The 20,289-nt window shown below is 36.7% G+C and overlaps 1 protein-coding gene across 6 annotated transcripts in view; it reads left to right on the top strand.

The window, feature by feature from the left end:
- Window positions 1-3,882: 3,882 nt before the first annotated feature.
- Window positions 3,883-20,289, top strand: part of LOC108134541 (UDP-N-acetylglucosamine--peptide N-acetylglucosaminyltransferase 110 kDa subunit) — a 184,202-nt gene continuing 167,795 nt past the window's right edge. For 5 of the 6 annotated variants that reach the window (XM_041709755.1, XM_041709757.1, XM_041709758.1 and 2 more), the window contains exons 1-2: window positions 3,883-4,033; window positions 4,101-4,308. In XM_041709755.1, coding sequence (XP_041565689.1) covers window positions 4,176-4,308 — 133 coding nt within the window. In that variant the 5' untranslated portion in view covers window positions 3,883-4,033; window positions 4,101-4,175. The remainder of the gene's footprint in view (window positions 4,034-4,100; window positions 4,309-20,289) is intronic. The other variant, XM_041709756.1, reaches the window with a different exon arrangement.

Below are 20,289 nucleotides of genomic sequence, written 5' to 3'. Positions count from 1 at the left end.
CCGTATGTGGCCGTCTCGGAGGCAGTTGCTGGAGGCTTTGATGCCGCTGCTGTTGATGCTACTGATCGCTGCTGCTTTAATATTTTTAGAAATCACTGTTATTTATAAGTCATAAACTTATCATTTATCACTTTAACTTATCTAAGCACCAATTATGAATTTATAAACTCCTATTTTTTTCCGACCTGCACCAAAGTCGTTCGCCATTTTCACTCCCGCTCTCCCAAAATGGGTCAGTGAACGCAATTAAGGCTAAATTTAAATATCTTGACCCTATCCCACTATCAACAGTCGCTGTCACCACCGAATCTTAACGATAGCGCAACCTGCTGACGTATCAGTTTATTTTGGTATATTCAACTGAAAAGGCAACATAAGAAAGCGAGGCTTAAACGTATACGAAATGTTTTTTGCCACTTAATGGTAACAACTGAAAATAAATTAAAATTAGCGGGATAAACCCAATATAATAAACAAAAAAATAAAGTTTGAATTTAACGTAAAAAAGGCAGTGTGACCGTCAACTTATTACAAAAAAAAATCTCAATCAGTATCCATATATTTGTCTCTGTCTCAGAGCTTCAATAAATCCGTCAATGAATGAGGCGAACAAGGTAGTGTCATACCCGTATTAGCATTTAAAAAAGCAGGAAAAAAATACTTCTTAAAAAGATTTATAAAGCTTCTGACCGCCTTCAAAAATTCTGCTTACGCCACTGTTACTGTTGACGGATGATATTTCGCGGATGCAACACTACAATCTTGGCGCAGAAGCCTAGTCGAAACTTGAGAGGATAAACGCCTTTTCGTTGAACGGATGATCCATACGGTTTTGCCGTTTCGAAAAGCTCCAAGTTAGTCTGCCAACGAAATTCGACGGACTCATTTATACGATGGTAAGTCAATGATCACTGATCCCCGAAGGATTTCTTACGATAGTTCTGCTGAACTCATATGCTATCTGCTTATGATCAACAAAATAGGAGCGTAAAAATTGTAAGCTACAAAATAAATAGCTGCTAGCGTATATCGATGGTATAAATATCGATAGGAATAAAATGAAAAAGAGGAAAGAAAACATAACAAAAATAAATCAAATATCATGAATTCAATTAACTCTTTAGTTATTTTGCAACAATTTTTTGATTTAATATTACAGCGACAAGAGAATTTGAGATTTTGCTTTCAGCTAAAAAAAAAATAAATTAGAAACTTTGCCTTTCTAAAAACAAAAATATACTTGTACGTAAACTAGTCGATTTCAATATTTTTTAAAAATAAATTAAGAAAATTGACAAAACCCGATAACCGACAGTAAAAAAAACCAAACGGAATTGGGAATAAAATACCCCTTCGATAAAATACTACCGGGGCCGATACATCAATGAGTAAAATTGTATCTAAAATGAACACTTTGCTCATTTATCGATACGATATTATAATGTTCCAGAAGACAAAAAATAATTTGAATTTATTTTCGGGAGTTTTACTACTGCATATATAATTTATAAGAAAACTGAGTTGAGCTCCTCCGCAAAATTGTGCCAAAAATTGACTTTGATGGTTCCAAATGGAATCACGTTCGTAAACTTTTTCTATTCACACATATCATCGGAAAAAAATTGTTGACATGTTTATTTTTGAAACACCTCGATAACGATAGCTTTCAGAAGAGCAGACTTGATCATTGATTACTGTTTCATTAGTGATCAGTGATGAGTGATCAAGTTGACAGTGAAACATTGAGCATTCACTACGACAAGCAATGAACAATGAACAAGGAACAATTGAAATATGGCTCCGAAGCAGCAGGTGTGCACAATTAAGTTGTTTATATATATACATATATAATTCGTCATCATTCAAATCTTCTACTTTTACTGCCATTAAAATAAGCATAGAATTGTGGGTAAAATATACATTTAAATTTCGAAGAGTCCACTTCGACCATTTTTTCTTATATTTTGATGAGCCAGATGGTGGATGCTCCATGGAAATCGGAGTTGTACATTTGTCAAAAACTTTTTGCCGCGCATCGTATAGAAAATACACTTGGCTCATCAAAACACTAACAAATTCTTGAAGTTGTGTCTGCGAGATAAATTTAAAATATTTAAGCTGTTGTACTACAGCAAAATCTTAGGTGGCAGCAGTTTTATTGGTCGTAAATTTATTTTCCAATTGTTACCTGTTTTCCTTTTCTAATTAAGTAACTGGTAAATTTTAGGAATGGCATAACCTTATCAAACATCCGTTCAACGGATGGAGGATGGAACTCTGTGGGAAGATGCCACTAAATCAACGTTCAGACAAATTTTATGTCCTCTTTCCACGCTGGAAACGGTTGAAATTTTTTGGAGAAATGTGAAACTTCGAATACCACAGAGCACATCCACCATCAACCATTCTATAACAGCTGATCTGAGCAGCTCTTACACCTCAAAACGTCAATTCAACAGTTCAAAAGTCTTTGTTTATGTTTTGATGAGCCTCAGCTAATCAGATCAGCTGTTATCGGAAAGTGTGTGGTGAATGTGCTCTGTGGAAATCGGAGTATCGCACTTTACAAAAATCCCAACGGTTTTTCAGGGATGGACTGCGTGATAAGAGAGTTGCACCGCAAAAACATCGATTAACTATCGCATAAATAAGTCCGTCAAGTCAACCAACCAGTGGACAGCCTGGGAAATTTTTGGAATGACAAATCCTTATGGACCATCCGTTCAACGGACGGTGGGAAGTAGTTGAATCTCTGTGAAATGGCGCTATTTACTAATATTTTATAGCACTTAATAGAAATCAACTTTTTTTATAATAGTTTATTTTGTAAAAAACAGCTTTATATGCAAAATATATATATTTAAATATAAATTTTCGTTCTCGTATAATAGTGGAGCTTAACACATCTTAGGGCCAGTTCATTACTCGTATATCTTGCTTTATATTTATTTCTTACAGCTTAATGTGTCATAAAACGTTATCATTATATATTTATATCAAAAAAAATCCTATCCAATAAAATGTTTTTTATTATGGCATTTGTTTTAAGAATAACGTATTTTAATAAAAATTTGTCATTCTGATCGCTTATAGCCAATTCACATTAGCCTCCGTCTACAGTTTACCGCCTACCGTTAATTAAGGTGCGTATATACGTGCCATCCCGAATTTTCCCAAAATATTCCACCGTTAACTTCTGCTGTTCCTATCTTATACCATATTAATCAGTTAATTTAGTATATTTAGAATATTTACAGTATTTGTTCGGGGAACGACGAGAAGATGGTGACAAAGTGAAACTCCAATTACACTGACACCGTCTAACGTCAAGTCTTCTTATTTAAATAAATTTATTTAATTTCTTTGCTACAGCGTATTAAAGGTTTAGTATGTGAAAATAATCTAGACCTGTGTTTAATTGATTTTTTTTGTATACACGAGTTTTTTATAATAAGAACATTTTTATTTATATTAAAACATATATACAATCAACAAATCAGCAACCAAGATAATGGCAGCAGTCAATTAATTGTTCATGCTTTTACTTCTCTCAGTTTACATAACAATTTGTTTTGAGCACTCGGAAGACGCACATTTTGATGGTAGTCGGCAGACAGTGGCCTGTAAATTGGAGTTTCACTCTTTCATCATCTTCCCATCGATCTCCCAAAATATACAGTATTGTGAATATGTTTTTAGTGTTCGTTTGATGTGTCAGCGTGCGAATAGGGTATAGTTACAAGAAAGTTATTTTTTTGATCCGGTTGGTTCTCTGGCGACTCTTACAGCTTGTGTTTGCACTAATACAAATAAAATGTTTACATATAAAGCAATATGTTTCGGTTCACTGTTTCAATTTTTTTGAGAATTCTTTTGGTATAAAAGTCTAGAAGTCTTCGTTTCACACAAGTATTTTTTGTTATAATTTATAACAGCTGAGTAAATGTTAGACACAATTTGAGAAAGGACTATAGAAAAATATTGCAATCTATTATTCCCAATTTGTTTGACATGCATTAAAGTTTAATAAAAGGTTTAATCATCTTGTTATTTACATGTTCTTGCTTACATGATTACAATTTACACTTCCTCTAATTAAGGGTGGCTTATTGATTTTAGAGGAAGTTGTATCGTCGCTGAATGTAAATGCATGTAGAACCCGCCGTTAAACAGATATGCAATCTCAAGGACAAGGTCAGCAACTATCGCAGCTGCAACCAGCAGCCCATCAATTATTACAACATTCGAATGCAGCGGAAACTAATTTAGCCGGAAAACAAAATGAACATCAGTCTCTTTCATCTGTTGGTAAGCAAAAATCAATCACAATTATGCATATGTATGTACCAATGTGTGTACATGCAGTTGCTCCATCGCATAATGGGACAGGTATTTTCTTAAGATAAATATGCTTCGAAACTGTAAGAACCGGCCTAAATCTGAGTTTATTTTGTTTTTTATTTAACCTTCACATATTTATATTTGAATAACATTAAGCGACACAAGAAAGGAAGCAATTTCCGGCAAACAGAAGTTCATATACCCTTGCAGGTAATGCAAATATAAAAAATTTTTTGAAACAACTAAACAACAACATATACGTACATATGTTTAAAAACATTAAAGCAGAGGTTCCCAAGCCCTTTGCTCTTATTCCTCTTTTTTTGTTGGATTGTTCATCGATATACATAGGAAGAGCAAAGTCATATATGCATGCATGTATGTATGTATGTACATGTGCTGCTCTCAGCATAACAAACGTCAAGAACAAGAACAAATTTGCGTGCTCCCTTACCCTCTTCATTCGCTGCCTCGCTGAGTAAAGCAACAACACAAGCGCATGGTCTTTACTTTTTTCGCGCTAATCGGAAGACATTCTGTGGGATTGCCGAAAACTTTGCACTGCTTGAAAGCACTTCTTGTCTTCGGTGCAGAAATATTGGTCAATACCGCAGCGGTGAATTTTTTTTTTGTACAGAACATTATTTTGTACATACATATAAAAAACAGTGTGACTAAAAAATTTAATTTCGATAAGAATAATATTCACTTTAATTTTTTCGGTGTAACGACTTGAAATAAAACAAAAACTAGCACCAATGTATTTGTGTTTCATTACATTGGTTTTGGTGATTGCTCTGCCATAAGCAATGTTTGGGCACCCCTGCATTAAAGCTAAGATGATAATCCTATGGCAGCTACATATATGACATCGTTTTCCAATTTAAAAAAATAAAAAGCGTAACTGAATTATTAAACCTTTCCCTAAATCAAAATACGCGTCAAATTTGCTTGGATCTGATTATCAAAAAAATTCTTTAAATATTTAAAAAATAAAACTTGTTTTAGAATTCTAAAAAAAATTTTTAATGTGTTGCGCAGGACGTTACAAAAAAGGTTTCTCTTACGACTTTTTGAAAGACTAGCTTATTTAGCGGAAAATCGTTAAAAATAGCTAAACTGGCTTTAACTTCTAAACTAGTAATGCTACAAGCTACAGACAAGTGATATATGTCATTAAAAAGGTATTGTCAAATGCTAATAACAATGCCTTAACATAATTGGTCTAAATAAAATAGTTTAAAAATTATTTTAATTTTTAAATTTTTTTTACTAATTGTTAAAAATGTAACTTTTTAACTCAACTTTTGGTATGTAATATATTATTCTGCTTGAATTCTTTCGAAAGTTATTAAGCAACGAAAACGGCTACTTTTCTCAGTTTAGAGAAGTTAACGCTGCTTAGGCAAGAATTTCCTCTTAAAATTATCAACCACCAATTTGGTAAGGAAAATGCTTAAAAAAATGGTTTCAGGTTTAAGAAAGATACATTTTCATTTAATAATTGTAATATATTAACTGTTTTAAATTTAAAAACTAATCTTCCCGACCCTAACAGCATCATTAGGAGAGTCGATCTAGCCATGTCCGATTGTTTGTCCACTGGTTTCTACGCAAGCTAGCCCATCTCTTGGTAAAAGTTGAAACGAGCCGGATCGGACGACTATGTCATACAGCTCCCATGGGAAAATTCTAATTTGGTTGTTTTTCAGTCGTTTTGAATATAATTCGATACAAAGTAATGGTTTATTAAAATCAGACCACGATAGCAAATAGCTGCTTGTAAAACATAAAAGCATCAATATCAAAACATTGTTGTTTTAAAAAATTTTAAAATGGGATGATCGCACCTTCAACATATAAAATATCTGATATAACATTTTTTGAAGAAAAATGAATTAGCATTCGACTAAATAAATTCACTTTTTAAGTCTTTGTCTTGAAAGAAGTCAAAGTTGCTTGTGATATCAATATTTTCAGCATTTTGCTTTATAATCTGTTTAAAAATGTTACGGAATCCTACTATTACATTTAAGATTTGTTTGATAATAAAAAGCCTTTTATCGAGAATTTAGTGTTTTTATTTTTTTATCAGAAATATGATAGTGTAAGATTTAAATATAAACAACAAAAATCTAAATTAATCCATTTTATGTGGTCTTAAAGCATATTTATCGTATGGGAATAGTTGTCCAATCATTCGATGGGAGCACTGTAATTGTCAATTTTCATTGTTATTCGGCCAAATGGTGGGCGATTGATTGAAGCCCATGGTTTCTCAACTTTAAGTCATTTTAAACGCAATAATCAAGGTTATTCGTAATTTAAAAATTATGATGGGTCTTGGCCGGCTCAAGATATTGTAGTATAGTTTTACTTTTATATTTAAGTCAAATACACATACCGGTTTTTTTCTTCCAACATATTTAAAAACCCGTCAGTCTTTAGAAATGGATATCGCAGTGTCCGTTCTTTCCATTGCTGAGTTATGACTATTTTATATTAAATAGTATTTATAACATATTGTAAGAAAAAACAAGAAAGACTTTTTTTTACAAAAAAAAAACACTATTAAGACAAAAACCGTGAGCCAGCCGAAATCATTAATTATAAAATAAACATATCACCAAAAATTACAAATATTTATTGAATAAAATTAAATTAAATAATTTTTGGTTTTGTCTAAATAAATGAAAAAAATAATTTTTCATATGTGAAAAAAAATTTGTTTATGGGAAAGACAACCAAAATGCCACATTAGTTTAGAAATAGAAATTAAACGCACGATAGGATCAATTGAAATTATTTCTTGATATTATTAGCTGAGTTCTGTATTACTGGTTTGCCGAAGCTTGATTTCAAATTTTGTACATGTTTTGCTGTAGCTCAGCTGAATAGATAACGCGGCAAAAGTAGCGAGATAAGAAAGGCGAAGAACAATAATCATGCAAAGCTGTATAAAAGCACTGCGTGTGCAGTGCACACCTATGAGCATTTGATTAGGTGCTGGCGCTCTGCTCTAAACATATTCCCCCCGTTGGAAGAGGCACGGTTCCAACCAATTGGGATTCGATGGGCAGAGCGGCTAGCTTGGTGACGGCTCTTTTGGTAAGACCTGTATCTGTCCGGACCACAGCTACTCTGACGACGCCGTCCTTTCCGGGTATGACTTCATGGATGCACCCAAGCTGCCATTTCATCGGTGGAAGGTTTCGTCCTGAAGCATTACACGACCGGTTTGGATGTTGGATGTTTTGATCCGACATTTGCTTTGTTCTTGCAACAGCTCCATCTTTTCCAAAAGTGCTGCTGTATCTGTGTTACTCTTTGCCGGCCTTCGCGAAGATGAGTGACGTCAGGCTCAGGAAAGCTTGTGTAGCTGGAACCTTTTAGGAACTGCGCTGGCGTAAGCATCTCAAAATTTTCAGCGCTTTCTGAAATTGGACAAAGTGAACGGGAGTTAAAGATGGCAGAAATTTCATATGCAAGAAATTTGACCGATTTTACAGCCGCTCCCAAATGGTATGAACTTCCAATCAATCCCCTTCTCTAAACACGATGAAGTTATCGAAGCCGTGTGCGGTTCGCTCAAAAATAGCTCCTTCAGTTCCGCTAGCTCTCGTTTAGCGCCAACAAAGTTTGTTCCATTATCACTCCAAATAGTACGTGGACTGCCTCTAAGGCTAATGAATCTTCTCAAAGCTGCAATGAAAGAATCCGTTGTGAGATCCTGGACGACTTCCAAGGAGACAGCATTCGTCCGTAAGCAGAAAAAGACGGCGATGTAGCACTTGTGGGGTGCTTTTTCCGGGTCTCTGACTTGGGATAGAATGGTCCACACTCGATCTGCTGGCAGGCTACCCATCACGTGTTCCCAAGCCAAAGGCTTCATCCGAAAGCATCTGACGCATTTGTTGATGACGCTAGCCACGAACTTTCCGCCTCCAATTGGCCAATACCTTTGCCGTAAAGCAGCGAGCAACGCCTGTGGCCCTGCGTGGAATTATTTTTCCTGATAATAGACGATAATCGCCCTGGTGACCGGAAGATCCTTGGGTAACAATATCGGATGCTTAGCCTCGTAATCCAAGCTTGCATTTTGAAGCCTTCCAGCAACACGAAGTAAACCCTCAGAGCTAAGTATTGGCATCAGAGAAATCAACTTGCTCTTCGGAGGACAAGTTTTGCCTTGGCTAAGAACCTCATCCTCCACAGCTATGTGAACCCGTTGGATGCTCCTTAAAAGTTGACCGGTTCCGAAGTTAACGGAAAGATGGATGGTTGAAGGTAATGATGGTTGAAGGTAATGAAATGAATCGATTAATGTAAGCGAGTACACGCTGCAACTTGTCGAATGAGTTGAAACTTGCCGTTGATAGATATGTCAGTGCCAACGGTTCCAATTAGCGCCGTGAAACGCCGTTCCCGAAGTTTCTTTACTGCACCTAATAGGGAGGGCCAGTTCGGGAGTGCTCCAGCAATTCTTTGGGGGTACGTCCGCGCGATATCACATCCGCCGGAATCGAGTCTGTTTGAACATGGTGCCAAGCCATACTTTCGTCATTTCCTGGATTCGCGATTCTATTAGACACAAATACGTTGAACTCCCTTGGAGGTTGCCGAATCCAAGTCAACACAATAGACGAGTGTCCGACCAGCAGTGAAAAGTGCAATCAAAACATATGGTTTCCTTAGCGTTTACGATAAGCTCAGCCAATAAACACGCTGCTGAAAGTTCTAGTCTTGGTATTGTTAAAGCTTTTTTAGGAGCTACTCTGGACTTGGCGCAGTGTAGATGTGCTTCAGCGTTTCCATTGGCTTCCGACCGCAAATATAAGCACGCGTCGTAAGCTGCTGTGCTAGCATTAGAATTCGTGCATCTCGACGGAAGCCTGCGATTGCATTACGAATCGTGGAAATTTTAGGTTCTTGACGATCGACAACTGAGAGGTCAACTCCCCCATGACGAAAGAAGGGGCTCTGGCAGTGTGTCGTCCCAATCCATGTTAGTGTTCCATAGCTTTTGCAAAAAAATTTTGGATTATGTATCAATGGGTGCTATTGAACCAATCGGATCATAAAATGTCGTAATTGTTGACAACACAATCCGTTTTGTTGCTCGTTGACTTCATGAAATTTGTGAAAGGTTAAAGAGAAGATTATCCGAAGATGGATCCCAGACCAACCCCAAAGCTTTAGCGATAGCTGATCTGTCGTGGAATTTAATTAGTTGCTCTTTATCGCAATCAGACTCTCCTTCGAGAGCGCTTGCTTCATTCGAACATCATTTTCGGAAGCTGTAGCTGTGTTACGAATTTCTTTCACCTCATCAACTGAATCGTCACCAAGGATTAGATCGTCCACATAGAAATCTCTACGAATGATTTTTGGTCCAACCGGAAATGATTCCTCTTCATCATAAGAGAGCTGGTGCATGGCTCTTATAGCCAAGAAGGCGGCCGGCTTGGTTCCATAAGTTACCGTGTTTAGTATATAAACACTCAATTTATCTGTGGAGTTCTCTCGCCAAATGATACATTGCAAAAAGTGATCAGGGTACGAAACACGAACGCAGCGGTACATCTTGCAGATGTCTCCACAAAGAGCTACTTTAAGAAATCTAATCCGAAGCAAAATATTAAATATTTTTTGCTGAACTGTTGGTGCTGCTAGAAGCAAGTCGCTTAGAGCTATCCCAGATGTAGTTTTACCAGAACCAACAAAGACGACACGAAGTTCAGTGGTAGTGCTTTCAAGCTTCTGTACGGAATGGTGAGGCAAGAAAAATTTTGGTACCGCTGGATCCCTTAATGCAAGAGACATGTGGCCTAAGTTGAAATACTCCCGTAGAAATGCCGAATACTGCGCTTTCAGATTGGGGTTTTTATTTAGTTTTCATTCCAAACTTTTGAAACTTGACAACACTCCAGAAACTATTTAACCAAGCTTGGTGTTTTCAAAACTGGGCAAGGTGCTATCCAAATAAATTTTCCCCCTAGCGATGATTTTGAAGAACAGACAAGTGCCAATTAAAAGTTGTGATTGGTTGAAATAAGGGTCAGCAAGCGAAATGTTTTGTGGCATCCTCCATCCTGTAGTATTTATATTGAAACTTGGCTAGTGATCAGTGATACTATGGTTCACAACAGCTGCGAATGACGCATGATAGCTTGCACCCCGTGATTGCGCCAGAATATCGACTGCCTTATCAGAGTTCATGGAAGATTCTCCTATCCCAGAAATTAGTGTGTGCGATTGTCTAAGTTTCAAATTTAGTTGGCTAGCTAGACGCGAAGTTATAAAGTTTCACTGAGAAGCTGAATCTAATGTTGCTCGGCAAGGTATAAATGCACCAACTCAATTGGAAGCAACACATTGGCATTGTAATTAAGGTTTGTGGTGGAGACTGTGGAGATCAGCATGACACTAGTGCTGATAAAGACGATAGTAGTGGCTGAGAGCTTATAGATGGGTCGGATGATGGAGATGAAACTGAGGTCGATGGTATGGATGCTTCTGGGATAACGTGCAGCAATAAGTGGTGCTTTATGCGACAGTGTTTACAATGAGTTGACTTACGTTGCTGCAAGCTATGCCCCTTGCGTATACAGTTAAGGCAAAGGTGCATATGCTTTGCTTCTCTATATCGAAGATTGGAACTCAAGCTTACAAATCGGAGGCATTTTGGCAAATAATGATCTCTAGAATCGCAAAATAGGCAAATTGGATGGTTTGAGTTAGGAGCAGACGTAATCAGTACACTTGGGTTATATCTATGTAGGCTTTTTCCCACCTGATGGTTTGGTGTTTGAATTACCACGGCTTGGTTCAAGTTTTCCACCATCCTGCACCACTTCTCCAAGAAGCTGCCCAGGAAAATAGCTCAGCGATTGACAAATCTTCCCATTTTTCAAGGGTTCTTTGATCCAGCTTGTATGTCACGATATGAATCTCATGAATCGCCAGTTCCGTTCTCGACACCTTTTAAACCGAACATTGCCTGAACGTGTGCCTGAAAGTAAATTTAAAGCCTTTTGATAATTTTCATTTGAGGGCTCGAGCGATCGTATTATTTCCAAAGCCACGCCGCCTAAATAGGTAATTTTTCAATATTACTTAGCTCGTCATCATTTTCTATGACCGTGGTAAAAGTTTCAAGAAAGCCCGGCCATTCTGAGTACGATCTTTGAAAATGAGCAATCTCTAGATTTGGCAATCTTGGCTTCCTAAATATGAAAGAAGGATCCGCATTGTTTATAATATCAAAGGATGTAGAATTGGTCGTTGTGGAACCCGGCAAATGAAGTTTGCGCAGAGCTCCTAAAGCCCGATTTAGGTTCGCCTTTAAATCCATTAAGACTGCTGAAAATTCAAACCGCATATATTTACTAATCTCCGAAAAGTCCAGTTTTTTCAGCGAAGTCTGCAAAATCAAATTCAAACTGCTCACTAGCTCCAGCAGCTAAATAATCTTTCATTGCGTTTAACTGCCGCAAAACGGAACGCACTTTGGCTCGGTAAAACTCAATGTCACTGGAGCATCATTTTGAGGCTGAATCGCGTCTCCTGGGTTAACCATTTTTTAAATGTCTGACCGGATTCAGAGGAAAGGAAACACCCTATTCCTATTGCCGCGCAAATGTTTATACACCGAGCGTCGCCAACAACGTAACGGAACCTTTCACTTTATTTTTGTTCTTTTTACCGAAATGTTTGCCTAGCAACAGCGCACTGACTTTGCAAAGATTACTTTATTTACTTACCATACACATACACGACTATTTACACATATATGTATGCAATATACGCGTTGAACAACTCAGTTTGGATTCTTTCACAGCGCGAAACGCTCAAAAAAAAGACAAACGGCCGTGTTTGTTCGTGTGTTTGTGACCGAGATGCAGCAAACGACAGCGAAATTAAGTTATTGTTAAAACGATATTAAACAATTTTAAAGGCCGACATGCAGACTCCGATTAGACGAATATCACGTTGGGGTCACCAAAATGTTTATGGGGAAGGCAACCAAAATGCCACCCTTTAGTTTAGAAAATTATTTCTTGATTTTATTAGCTGTGCTCGGAGTTGCAGCGATTCAGTGTTACTGGCTTGCCGAAAGCTTGACTTCAAATTTTGTACATGTTTTCGCCGTAGCTCAGCTGAACAGATAAAGCGACAAATGTAGTGAGATAAGTAAGGCGAGGAACAATAATCATGCAAAGCTGTGTAACAGCCCTGCGTGTGCAGCGCACACCTATAAGCATTTGACTAGGTGCTGGCGCTCTGCTCTAAACAGAAATTTTTTTGTAAATCTTAGAGATGGGTAATAACAATAAACATTTAGGCTTACAAATCGGAATATTGTTTATTTAAAGAATATTAATCTATGCAATAGCTGCAAGGGTATATTAATTTCGGCCGCTCTGCCGCTTCTCGGCCGCGGCAAAACACTATCCTTTGCTCATTAGATATGACCTGGTGATCGCTGATGTAGAGAGACAGAGTAAAATAACTGTAAGCGGGGGGTGGGTGTGCTGCACGTTGGCGCCACCCAGGGGGGGGAATACTTAGTTTAAAATTTGTTAACTGTGGAACGGGTATCTAATAGTCGGGGAACTCAACTACAAGGTTTTTTATAGTTATTTTTTTTTTTTAGTATTTTTAGTATAAATTGCTGGTTTTTGGCCAAAACAAATTGTTATTTTTTTGGTAAAAAATAAAAAAAAATCGGTTGACTATTTATTGTAGCTGCCATATATCTGTCATATTGACCAGACGGTTATAATCCGATAATTTGCGGAAAGTAAGAAAAAGATTCTCAGTACTTTCAGATATAACATTTTATGCGTACTCTGATCAGAGTAATGCATAATGCATTTTGAAAGATCTGGTCTGAACCAGTGTTTGAAAAACTGCAGTAAGTTTAATTTAGCTTTAGCTTCTGCTCGTAGAAAAGCAGAAGTCGCAATCGAAGCAAATGCAAAAATTAAAAAGCGACAAATATCAGAAAGCAGCAAAAGTCGCTGTTTTCCGTTTTATTGCTGCGGCAGACATCGACTTTCGAAAGTCGTCGGATGTAGCAGTCGGGAAAGTTAATGCGTTCGACTACATAATTAAAAGAGCTAGACAAATATCACTAAGAAAACCATTAATTTTTACGACTGCGAACTTTGACGACTTCCGAAAGTCGATATCTGCCGCAGCTCTGACTTACGCTCATAACTGTAAGTAACAGCAAAGCAGCAAGCAATGAAACGAAACACAGCGACTGTTGCTGCTTTCTGATTTTTGTCGCTTTTTGATTTTTTTTGCTTCGACTGTGACTTCTGCTTTTCTAGGAGCAGAAGCAACAGCTCATTTAAAAAAGTCGCAAGCAGCCAAAGCAGCAAAAAGCAAAAATTTTGCCACTGTACTAAAGTACTTTGACTGCAGTTTTTTAAAAAATTATCTTTTTAATCTATTTAAAGAATATACAGAAATGTAAAAGAAACAATGCGTTTGCTAATTACGGCGAATTTCTTTCAGGCGAAAGAAGAAATGCGAAAAAGAAATGATAAAAATTATTACTTTTCTGTTTTTACGGTTTAAATTAAGTAAATTTCGGACGACTACATCATACAATTCCCATGGGAACAAATGGAATATTAATAATAATAAATCGATCTAGCCATGTCCATCTGTCCGTTATTATTATACCTTTGCTGTTTTTAAATTTTTTTTTAGTTCTTCGACATATAGAAATGGTTAAATATTTCGGAATAACGGTTAAAATTTCATCAAAATCGGATGACTATATCATATAGCTTCCATGGAAACAGTAAAAATATATAAACAATTTTGTTTTTTTAAATGTAACTTTTCTATTTTGTATTTTTTTTAATTTTTGCTGATTTATTAATAATTTGACAGTTCGGAATTACGCTTTTAATTATATTGAGATCGGAAAACGATATCATAAAGCTGCCATTGAATAATTAGGCTGCACATCATCAACGTTTTAAACATATACGCAAGTAAATCATAATTTTAATGTTTTCAAGAATATTTAGTTTTTGCAATAGCTGCAAGGGTATATGAACTTCGACTAGCCGAAGTTTGCTTCATTTCTTGTTTCAGTTTTATTTTTATTTGAATATAGTAATCGTTTTGTGATAAAGAATGACGCTTTAAATTTTCAAACCGAAAAACGATATCACTTTGCTGTCTTAGGTACGATCGAATAATTTAGCTGAAAATCGTCATAGCTTCAATGTTTTTAGAAGTAAACGCATATAAGTTTAAATTTAGATGTTATAAAAAATATTAAGTTTGTCAATAGCTGCAAGGGTAAATAAACTTCTTCATGCCAATTGATGTTATTATTGATGTTTAAAAAAACGTCTTATTTAAGTGCGTCTTGCCACGCAGGCCTATTAGTGCCCTGTCCAAAACACATGGGTCAAGCTAGAAGCGTCCGATGTTCAGGCACCTTTGCTTGAGTAAGCTTCGTCGTATTTGGAAGTGGGTCATGGTTGCCTCCTCCCTCTCCAAAATAACCAAAAAATATTATTGTGTCTGGGAAAATAATAAGATCCGCCTTTCTGTAGCTGTCAAGCGCACATGATCAAAATACGATCGACAGCGTGTATATTAATAAAAACTTGGCCAGTGCCATTATTGTTTACAATTAAATTTGTATTTAGTATTACATTCACAATATTTGTAATTAAAATTTTTGTCTGAACAATATTAAAAATACAAATTCTCCACTTTTGACAAACACTGAATTTGAGACCAAATATAAACAATTTTTTTAAATTAATAAATGCAAAATTTTTTTCCGGAAGGTATCAAATTAATCGTAAATGTTGCTGACTATTCACGACTACAAACGTCGCTCTGAAGCTGCTTGTATTTGCTTCATAACTAAATCGAACTCTGAATTATTTATTTATAATTATTTTTATATATATGTTTTAACGCACAAATGTTTATAAATCAAAAGATACATATATGGAAACTTGATGTCAAAACACTTTTTTTTAGAGTTTCACGGTTTCTAAAAAAATTATTTTTTTTATTTTCTTATTAAATTCAATTCATTATGCGTGAATATTGTCCTACAATTTCAAGATGGTCCGAGTGATAGTTTTTGGAGATACATCTTTGAAAAGTTGTGTTCCCCACTTTTATTATCGTTTAAAACTTTAAACGCGTTTATAAATAAATAAGTGGCATTTAGATTTTCTTTTGTTATAATAATCCCAGAATGCATTTACATATTTTACAAGCCACAGAGAAAGTTGTTCCCAAATTTAAAGTCGGAAGGACAATGGCCTTGAAGAGTCGCAACTTAGTCAGATGGGATAGAACGCAACCTTGTCGAAGAAGCCAGACCATTCTGTCCAGTTTTGATCTTGCTGAGCCACACAACCGATCAATTTGTCCCTTCTAACAAAGGTTCAATGTTACACCAGGTTACCTTGTTTTCTTGCTTAAGTCTATTTTCATCAAGGTAGACGCTACCCGAACGGTTCCACCAAGAAGCCCAACACTCAAATTAATTTAAAAACGTCTGGACACGCCGGGAGGCAGACGATGGAGTACTAACAACTGCAAGATATGCAGTGTCGTCTGTATAGGTTATAGTGTACTTCGTGCAAATGGGTTAGGAAGATCCGACGTATAAACTGTGTTTAAGAATGGCCCAAGGACGCTTCCTTGTAAGACCCCGACACGAATAGGGCGTAGTCCAGATCAATTGTCATGTCTACAGAAAATGCCCTTTTATTCAAGAATGACACGACTAGCTTCCATAATCTTTCAGGCATAAGTGGTTTAGCTTGTAGAAGAGACCTTCGTGCCAAAGCCTGTCGAAATTCAAGAAAGACAACTGAGCAGTATTTGTGATCTTCTAGCACCCAGGACATGATTAACTACTTTGTGCACTTGCTCAACAGCACAATGACGATTACGAAAGTCAAACGCAGCTAAAGCTAAGAGTCTAGCAAGCATGATCCCATCAAAAATCTTGTAAAAAGTAGACAGGAGACTAATCGGCCTATAGGATTCTAGGAAGCACAGCATGTTCCTTTTTTTGTTACCATTGCGACTAGTGCCCGTTTCCAAGGGGCTAGAAAATTCCCAAGGTCTAGGGAGGCATTAAAAAGTTGACAGAGCAGCGTAATGACTGAGCTAGGCTAAGTCTTTGCTAACTTTCCGTCAATCGCGACCATTCCAGAAGCCTTAGTGGAAACTAGTCGCCTAATATAATTTCAAACCACGCCCACGTCTACTGGACGCACATTAACAGGAGGGCCAAAAGGGAATCCTCATCTAGAGATCGTTGTTTGGACTTCTTGGCTCGTAACAAAGTCCAATGGAGTGAAACGATTTTCCAAGTCAACTCTAAATAATTCAGAAATCTCGGAACTACTGTGCACAGTGGTTCCGTCAGAGGCCAAAAATCAAAAAATTTTATGACATATTTTTTAAGCAAAATGTATCAAAATTGTCTCTTAAAAGTCCAAACTTCTCTTTGGCATACCGGATTTTACTAGAAATCTAACGGTACTTTCTAAAAATAGATTTGCAATCGTGAACACGTGTTCATTTTGGCAACGCAGCTGCGCTTTGGAAGTTATTTCTCTCTTTCAATTCGCCCTTTAAAGTGATCAGACGTACGCTGCAGTGCTCCGATTTGAATAATTTAACATGAATTATGAAATTGAAGGTATTTACTTTAAATTGAGATATTAATAATTAACTTTCCTGAAAAAGTTTTTTCGTAAAACTAATTTCATCGAATAACCCTTTTTGTGTATTTTTTTAAAGTATATTTTATGTTTAGTTAGACTTTTAGTTATGTTCCAAGAAAACCCAGAACTTGGTTTGTATGTTTTTGTGATCGTCTTATTTTAGGTTACTAAATATTTTAAAATTAGCTGCCGAAATTTGCCGATGTGTGTTTTCTACTAATATTACTAAAGCAGTTAAAGGTGAGTCTTTGCTTATTGTGCTGTTGCGCTTTTGCGCTATTGCTTTGTCTTCGTCTTTAGTGGTTTGTGTTTTTGCAAAAATATTAATTTGTAAATTATTATTTAAATTTTGATTTTGGATTTTGATAGGTGCATCGCAAAAATGTGTTTTTCCACGTCTGCATATTTTTAATATGTGGTGCACAGGTAATGGAACCAACGCCGAAAAAATGAGTAAATTGATTTCCGATGTGCAAGCGGATATTGAAAACAACGGCTACATTATTCCAGAGTTGAGCGAAATATCCAATAAAATTGAGAACCTCTGCAAAACAATATCCATGGTAGTATTTACCGGCTACCGTCCATAAGGTCTTAATTCATGGTTTAGCTGTAATAGAGTATGCATTAGTGTCGATAGGAGAGCTTTCAGAGGAAGCAGCAGAGTCCAATAACAAGGAACTAAAAAAATGTAGACTTCAACACAGTCGGAAAGTATCTCGTACTTTAACAAACACAGATGTCATGAACTATTTATTATTGCGTTCAGATCCATTTTTAACAGGACAGAGACAACTTCCTAAAAAAGATAGGTCGAGTTTGCTTACATCTGTCTACGAATTACTTGACGATGCTTTATAATTTTTGTTTCATTTATATTTTGTTTGTTGATTTTTATTTTAGTTTTTTAAGAATATGTATAACTACGAAAAATATCTTCCATACCAAAATCGTAATAAATTAGATTAAACAAATATGTTTTTATAATTCGGTATCGATTGTTCCTATGGGAGCTATAGGATATAGCCGATCGATAAGTCCGATTTTTGTTGCTATATGTTTAGACAAATTTGCTAAATTATTGTTATAAATTTCAGCACGTTATGACCATTATTAGTATTTTTGGCCGCTCTTCCATACAAGCGGATCCACTGTGCTGTGGGCCGAAGTTCGATCGTTACGTTTAAGTAAGTACCTCTGGAGCGGCTGTCTTCAGGTTGCGGCTGCATTTCTACAGCGCAAATCCGTGTTTCTGGTTAGTGTCAATAGCACTGAGCTTGTCAGCACGAAAAAATCTTCATTGCCCTTGGTCTCAACAACACTTTCTAGCACTTTTGTCCGTGTTCCAATTCGTAGTCGAAATCTTGTAAATACGTTGCCCATTTTGTAACTCTGACTGGAATCTCATGGTAAAGGCATTTTTTCCACTCTATCAACAAGAACCATTGGCGAAGCAAACTCGGATACACTAGGTTTAATAATCACGTCTTCTATCCATTCTTGAACCTGATCATCGACGATTTTCGGATCGCAAAATGCCAAACGTCTCGGATGTTGGAAAACAGGCAACTCATCTTTTAGCAAGATTTCTCTTCGGTTTGTTGTCCTCAATCATACACTTGAATTCTGACGCTTCCTTACGACTCAAATGTATTAAATCAACTTCCGAACCTGCCTTACAGTTCTCCGAGCTTATCATGCACAAACTCTCAAACTCGATCATTAGCTGCACAGAAGAACTTTCAATAATCTGGTTGTCGACCGCTGCTCTCTTTGTATCATTTTGCATACACCGCACCCTTGTCGAAAATACTTGGTTACCATTATATCCACATTGTCTAAGATTGTTGTGCCTAAAATTCATTCACTTCATGTCCTTATCAGCAAAATCATGAAACTCGACCGACATGTCAATCCTGTCAATCTTGATTCCTTCTTACGTGTTCACCGCTTGCTGCGAAAATCCGCAATGACGCAACCAGATCCAATATCATGTCTGCCGCTTTTGAACTTTGTTGACTCAGCTGCTTCCTACGTTCCTTTGGTTCTAAAACTGTTACCAGCCCGATCCGCAGTTCATTGATATTTCCCAGCTCTTGGACCGCTGCTTTTAAAAGATTACCAGCCCGATCCGCTGCTCCTTGATTTTTCTCAGCTCTTGTACCGCTGCTTTCTCGACATTTCTCTACACCCAAGCCGACAAATATATCAGCTTGTACACTCGTCGTTTATGTGTGTATTTGTACTGTACCTTGCCTTATTGCAAAGCTCGTCGCTCTGATTAAATTTTTCCCAGTTAATTGATTATGAAGATCTGCAGATCTTTTCCAGTCCAAATTGCAAAATTCCACCCGATTTCTGCATTTACCGCACTCCACGTAACTTTGCCAATTGGTGTCTAAGGCATTGTGGAATAGTATGCAAATCCCAGATTAGCCCCCAAAAATTGCAGGGTTCGCTATTAAAAAAGTACGCTGACTTTAGTATAGTATGCTTTTAAATAACACTTAACGGTTTTGCTTAAACTTAACAAAATATACGTGTGCTTTTCTCAACTGTTTTCTACGAGATTCCGGCGACGAGTATGTAGTTTTAATTCGTTTGCACGCTTTTCTTAGGTTGCACCTGAGTATCAGTAACTTCTTAATACTATCGAGTACAGAGAGGGATAGATAATAAATCAGAATGTGAGACCAATTATGGATGTCCTTTTTACTCCTCTACCGCATTCCACATGAATATCATAGTTCGATCGGCAAGAGGAATAAGATCCTGGTAATTCTATTAGGCACACAGAAATTTCGGTGACCCAATAACTCGGGACTATCCACTTCTCTGTGAATAAGTTTACAAATAAAAGTAATTACCAAGCATCTTTCTACGATTAGCTAAAGTGGGTATACTAATTAGAAGAAGTCTACTAGGGTAAGATGGCAAGATTAGAGCAAATAGTAAAATGTTCTTTTGCATAGACTATATCCCGTCTATATTGGGGACTCCAAACTGGTGAGCAACAGTCTGGACTTAAAATTTTTAAGACGTGACAACTCTTTGTTATACCATGGAGTTGTATTGGAACACACTTTTGGAACAAGGAGTTCAATGCATTATAAAAGATATTTATGGCCTCAGCCATACTGCATGAATAAAGTTCCGACCAGTCAAAGTATACATATTAAGGATTTTTCAATAGGTGCGCTTCAACTTTTTT

The sequence above is a fragment of the Drosophila elegans genome, unplaced genomic scaffold (assembly GCF_018152505.1).
Source record: "Drosophila elegans isolate 14027-0461.03 unplaced genomic scaffold, ASM1815250v1 contig_492, whole genome shotgun sequence".
Lineage (NCBI taxonomy): Eukaryota > Metazoa > Arthropoda > Insecta > Diptera > Drosophilidae > Drosophila > Drosophila elegans.
Note: the sequence above shows the minus strand (reverse complement) of the source record. Positions and strands in the feature narration are given on the sequence as shown.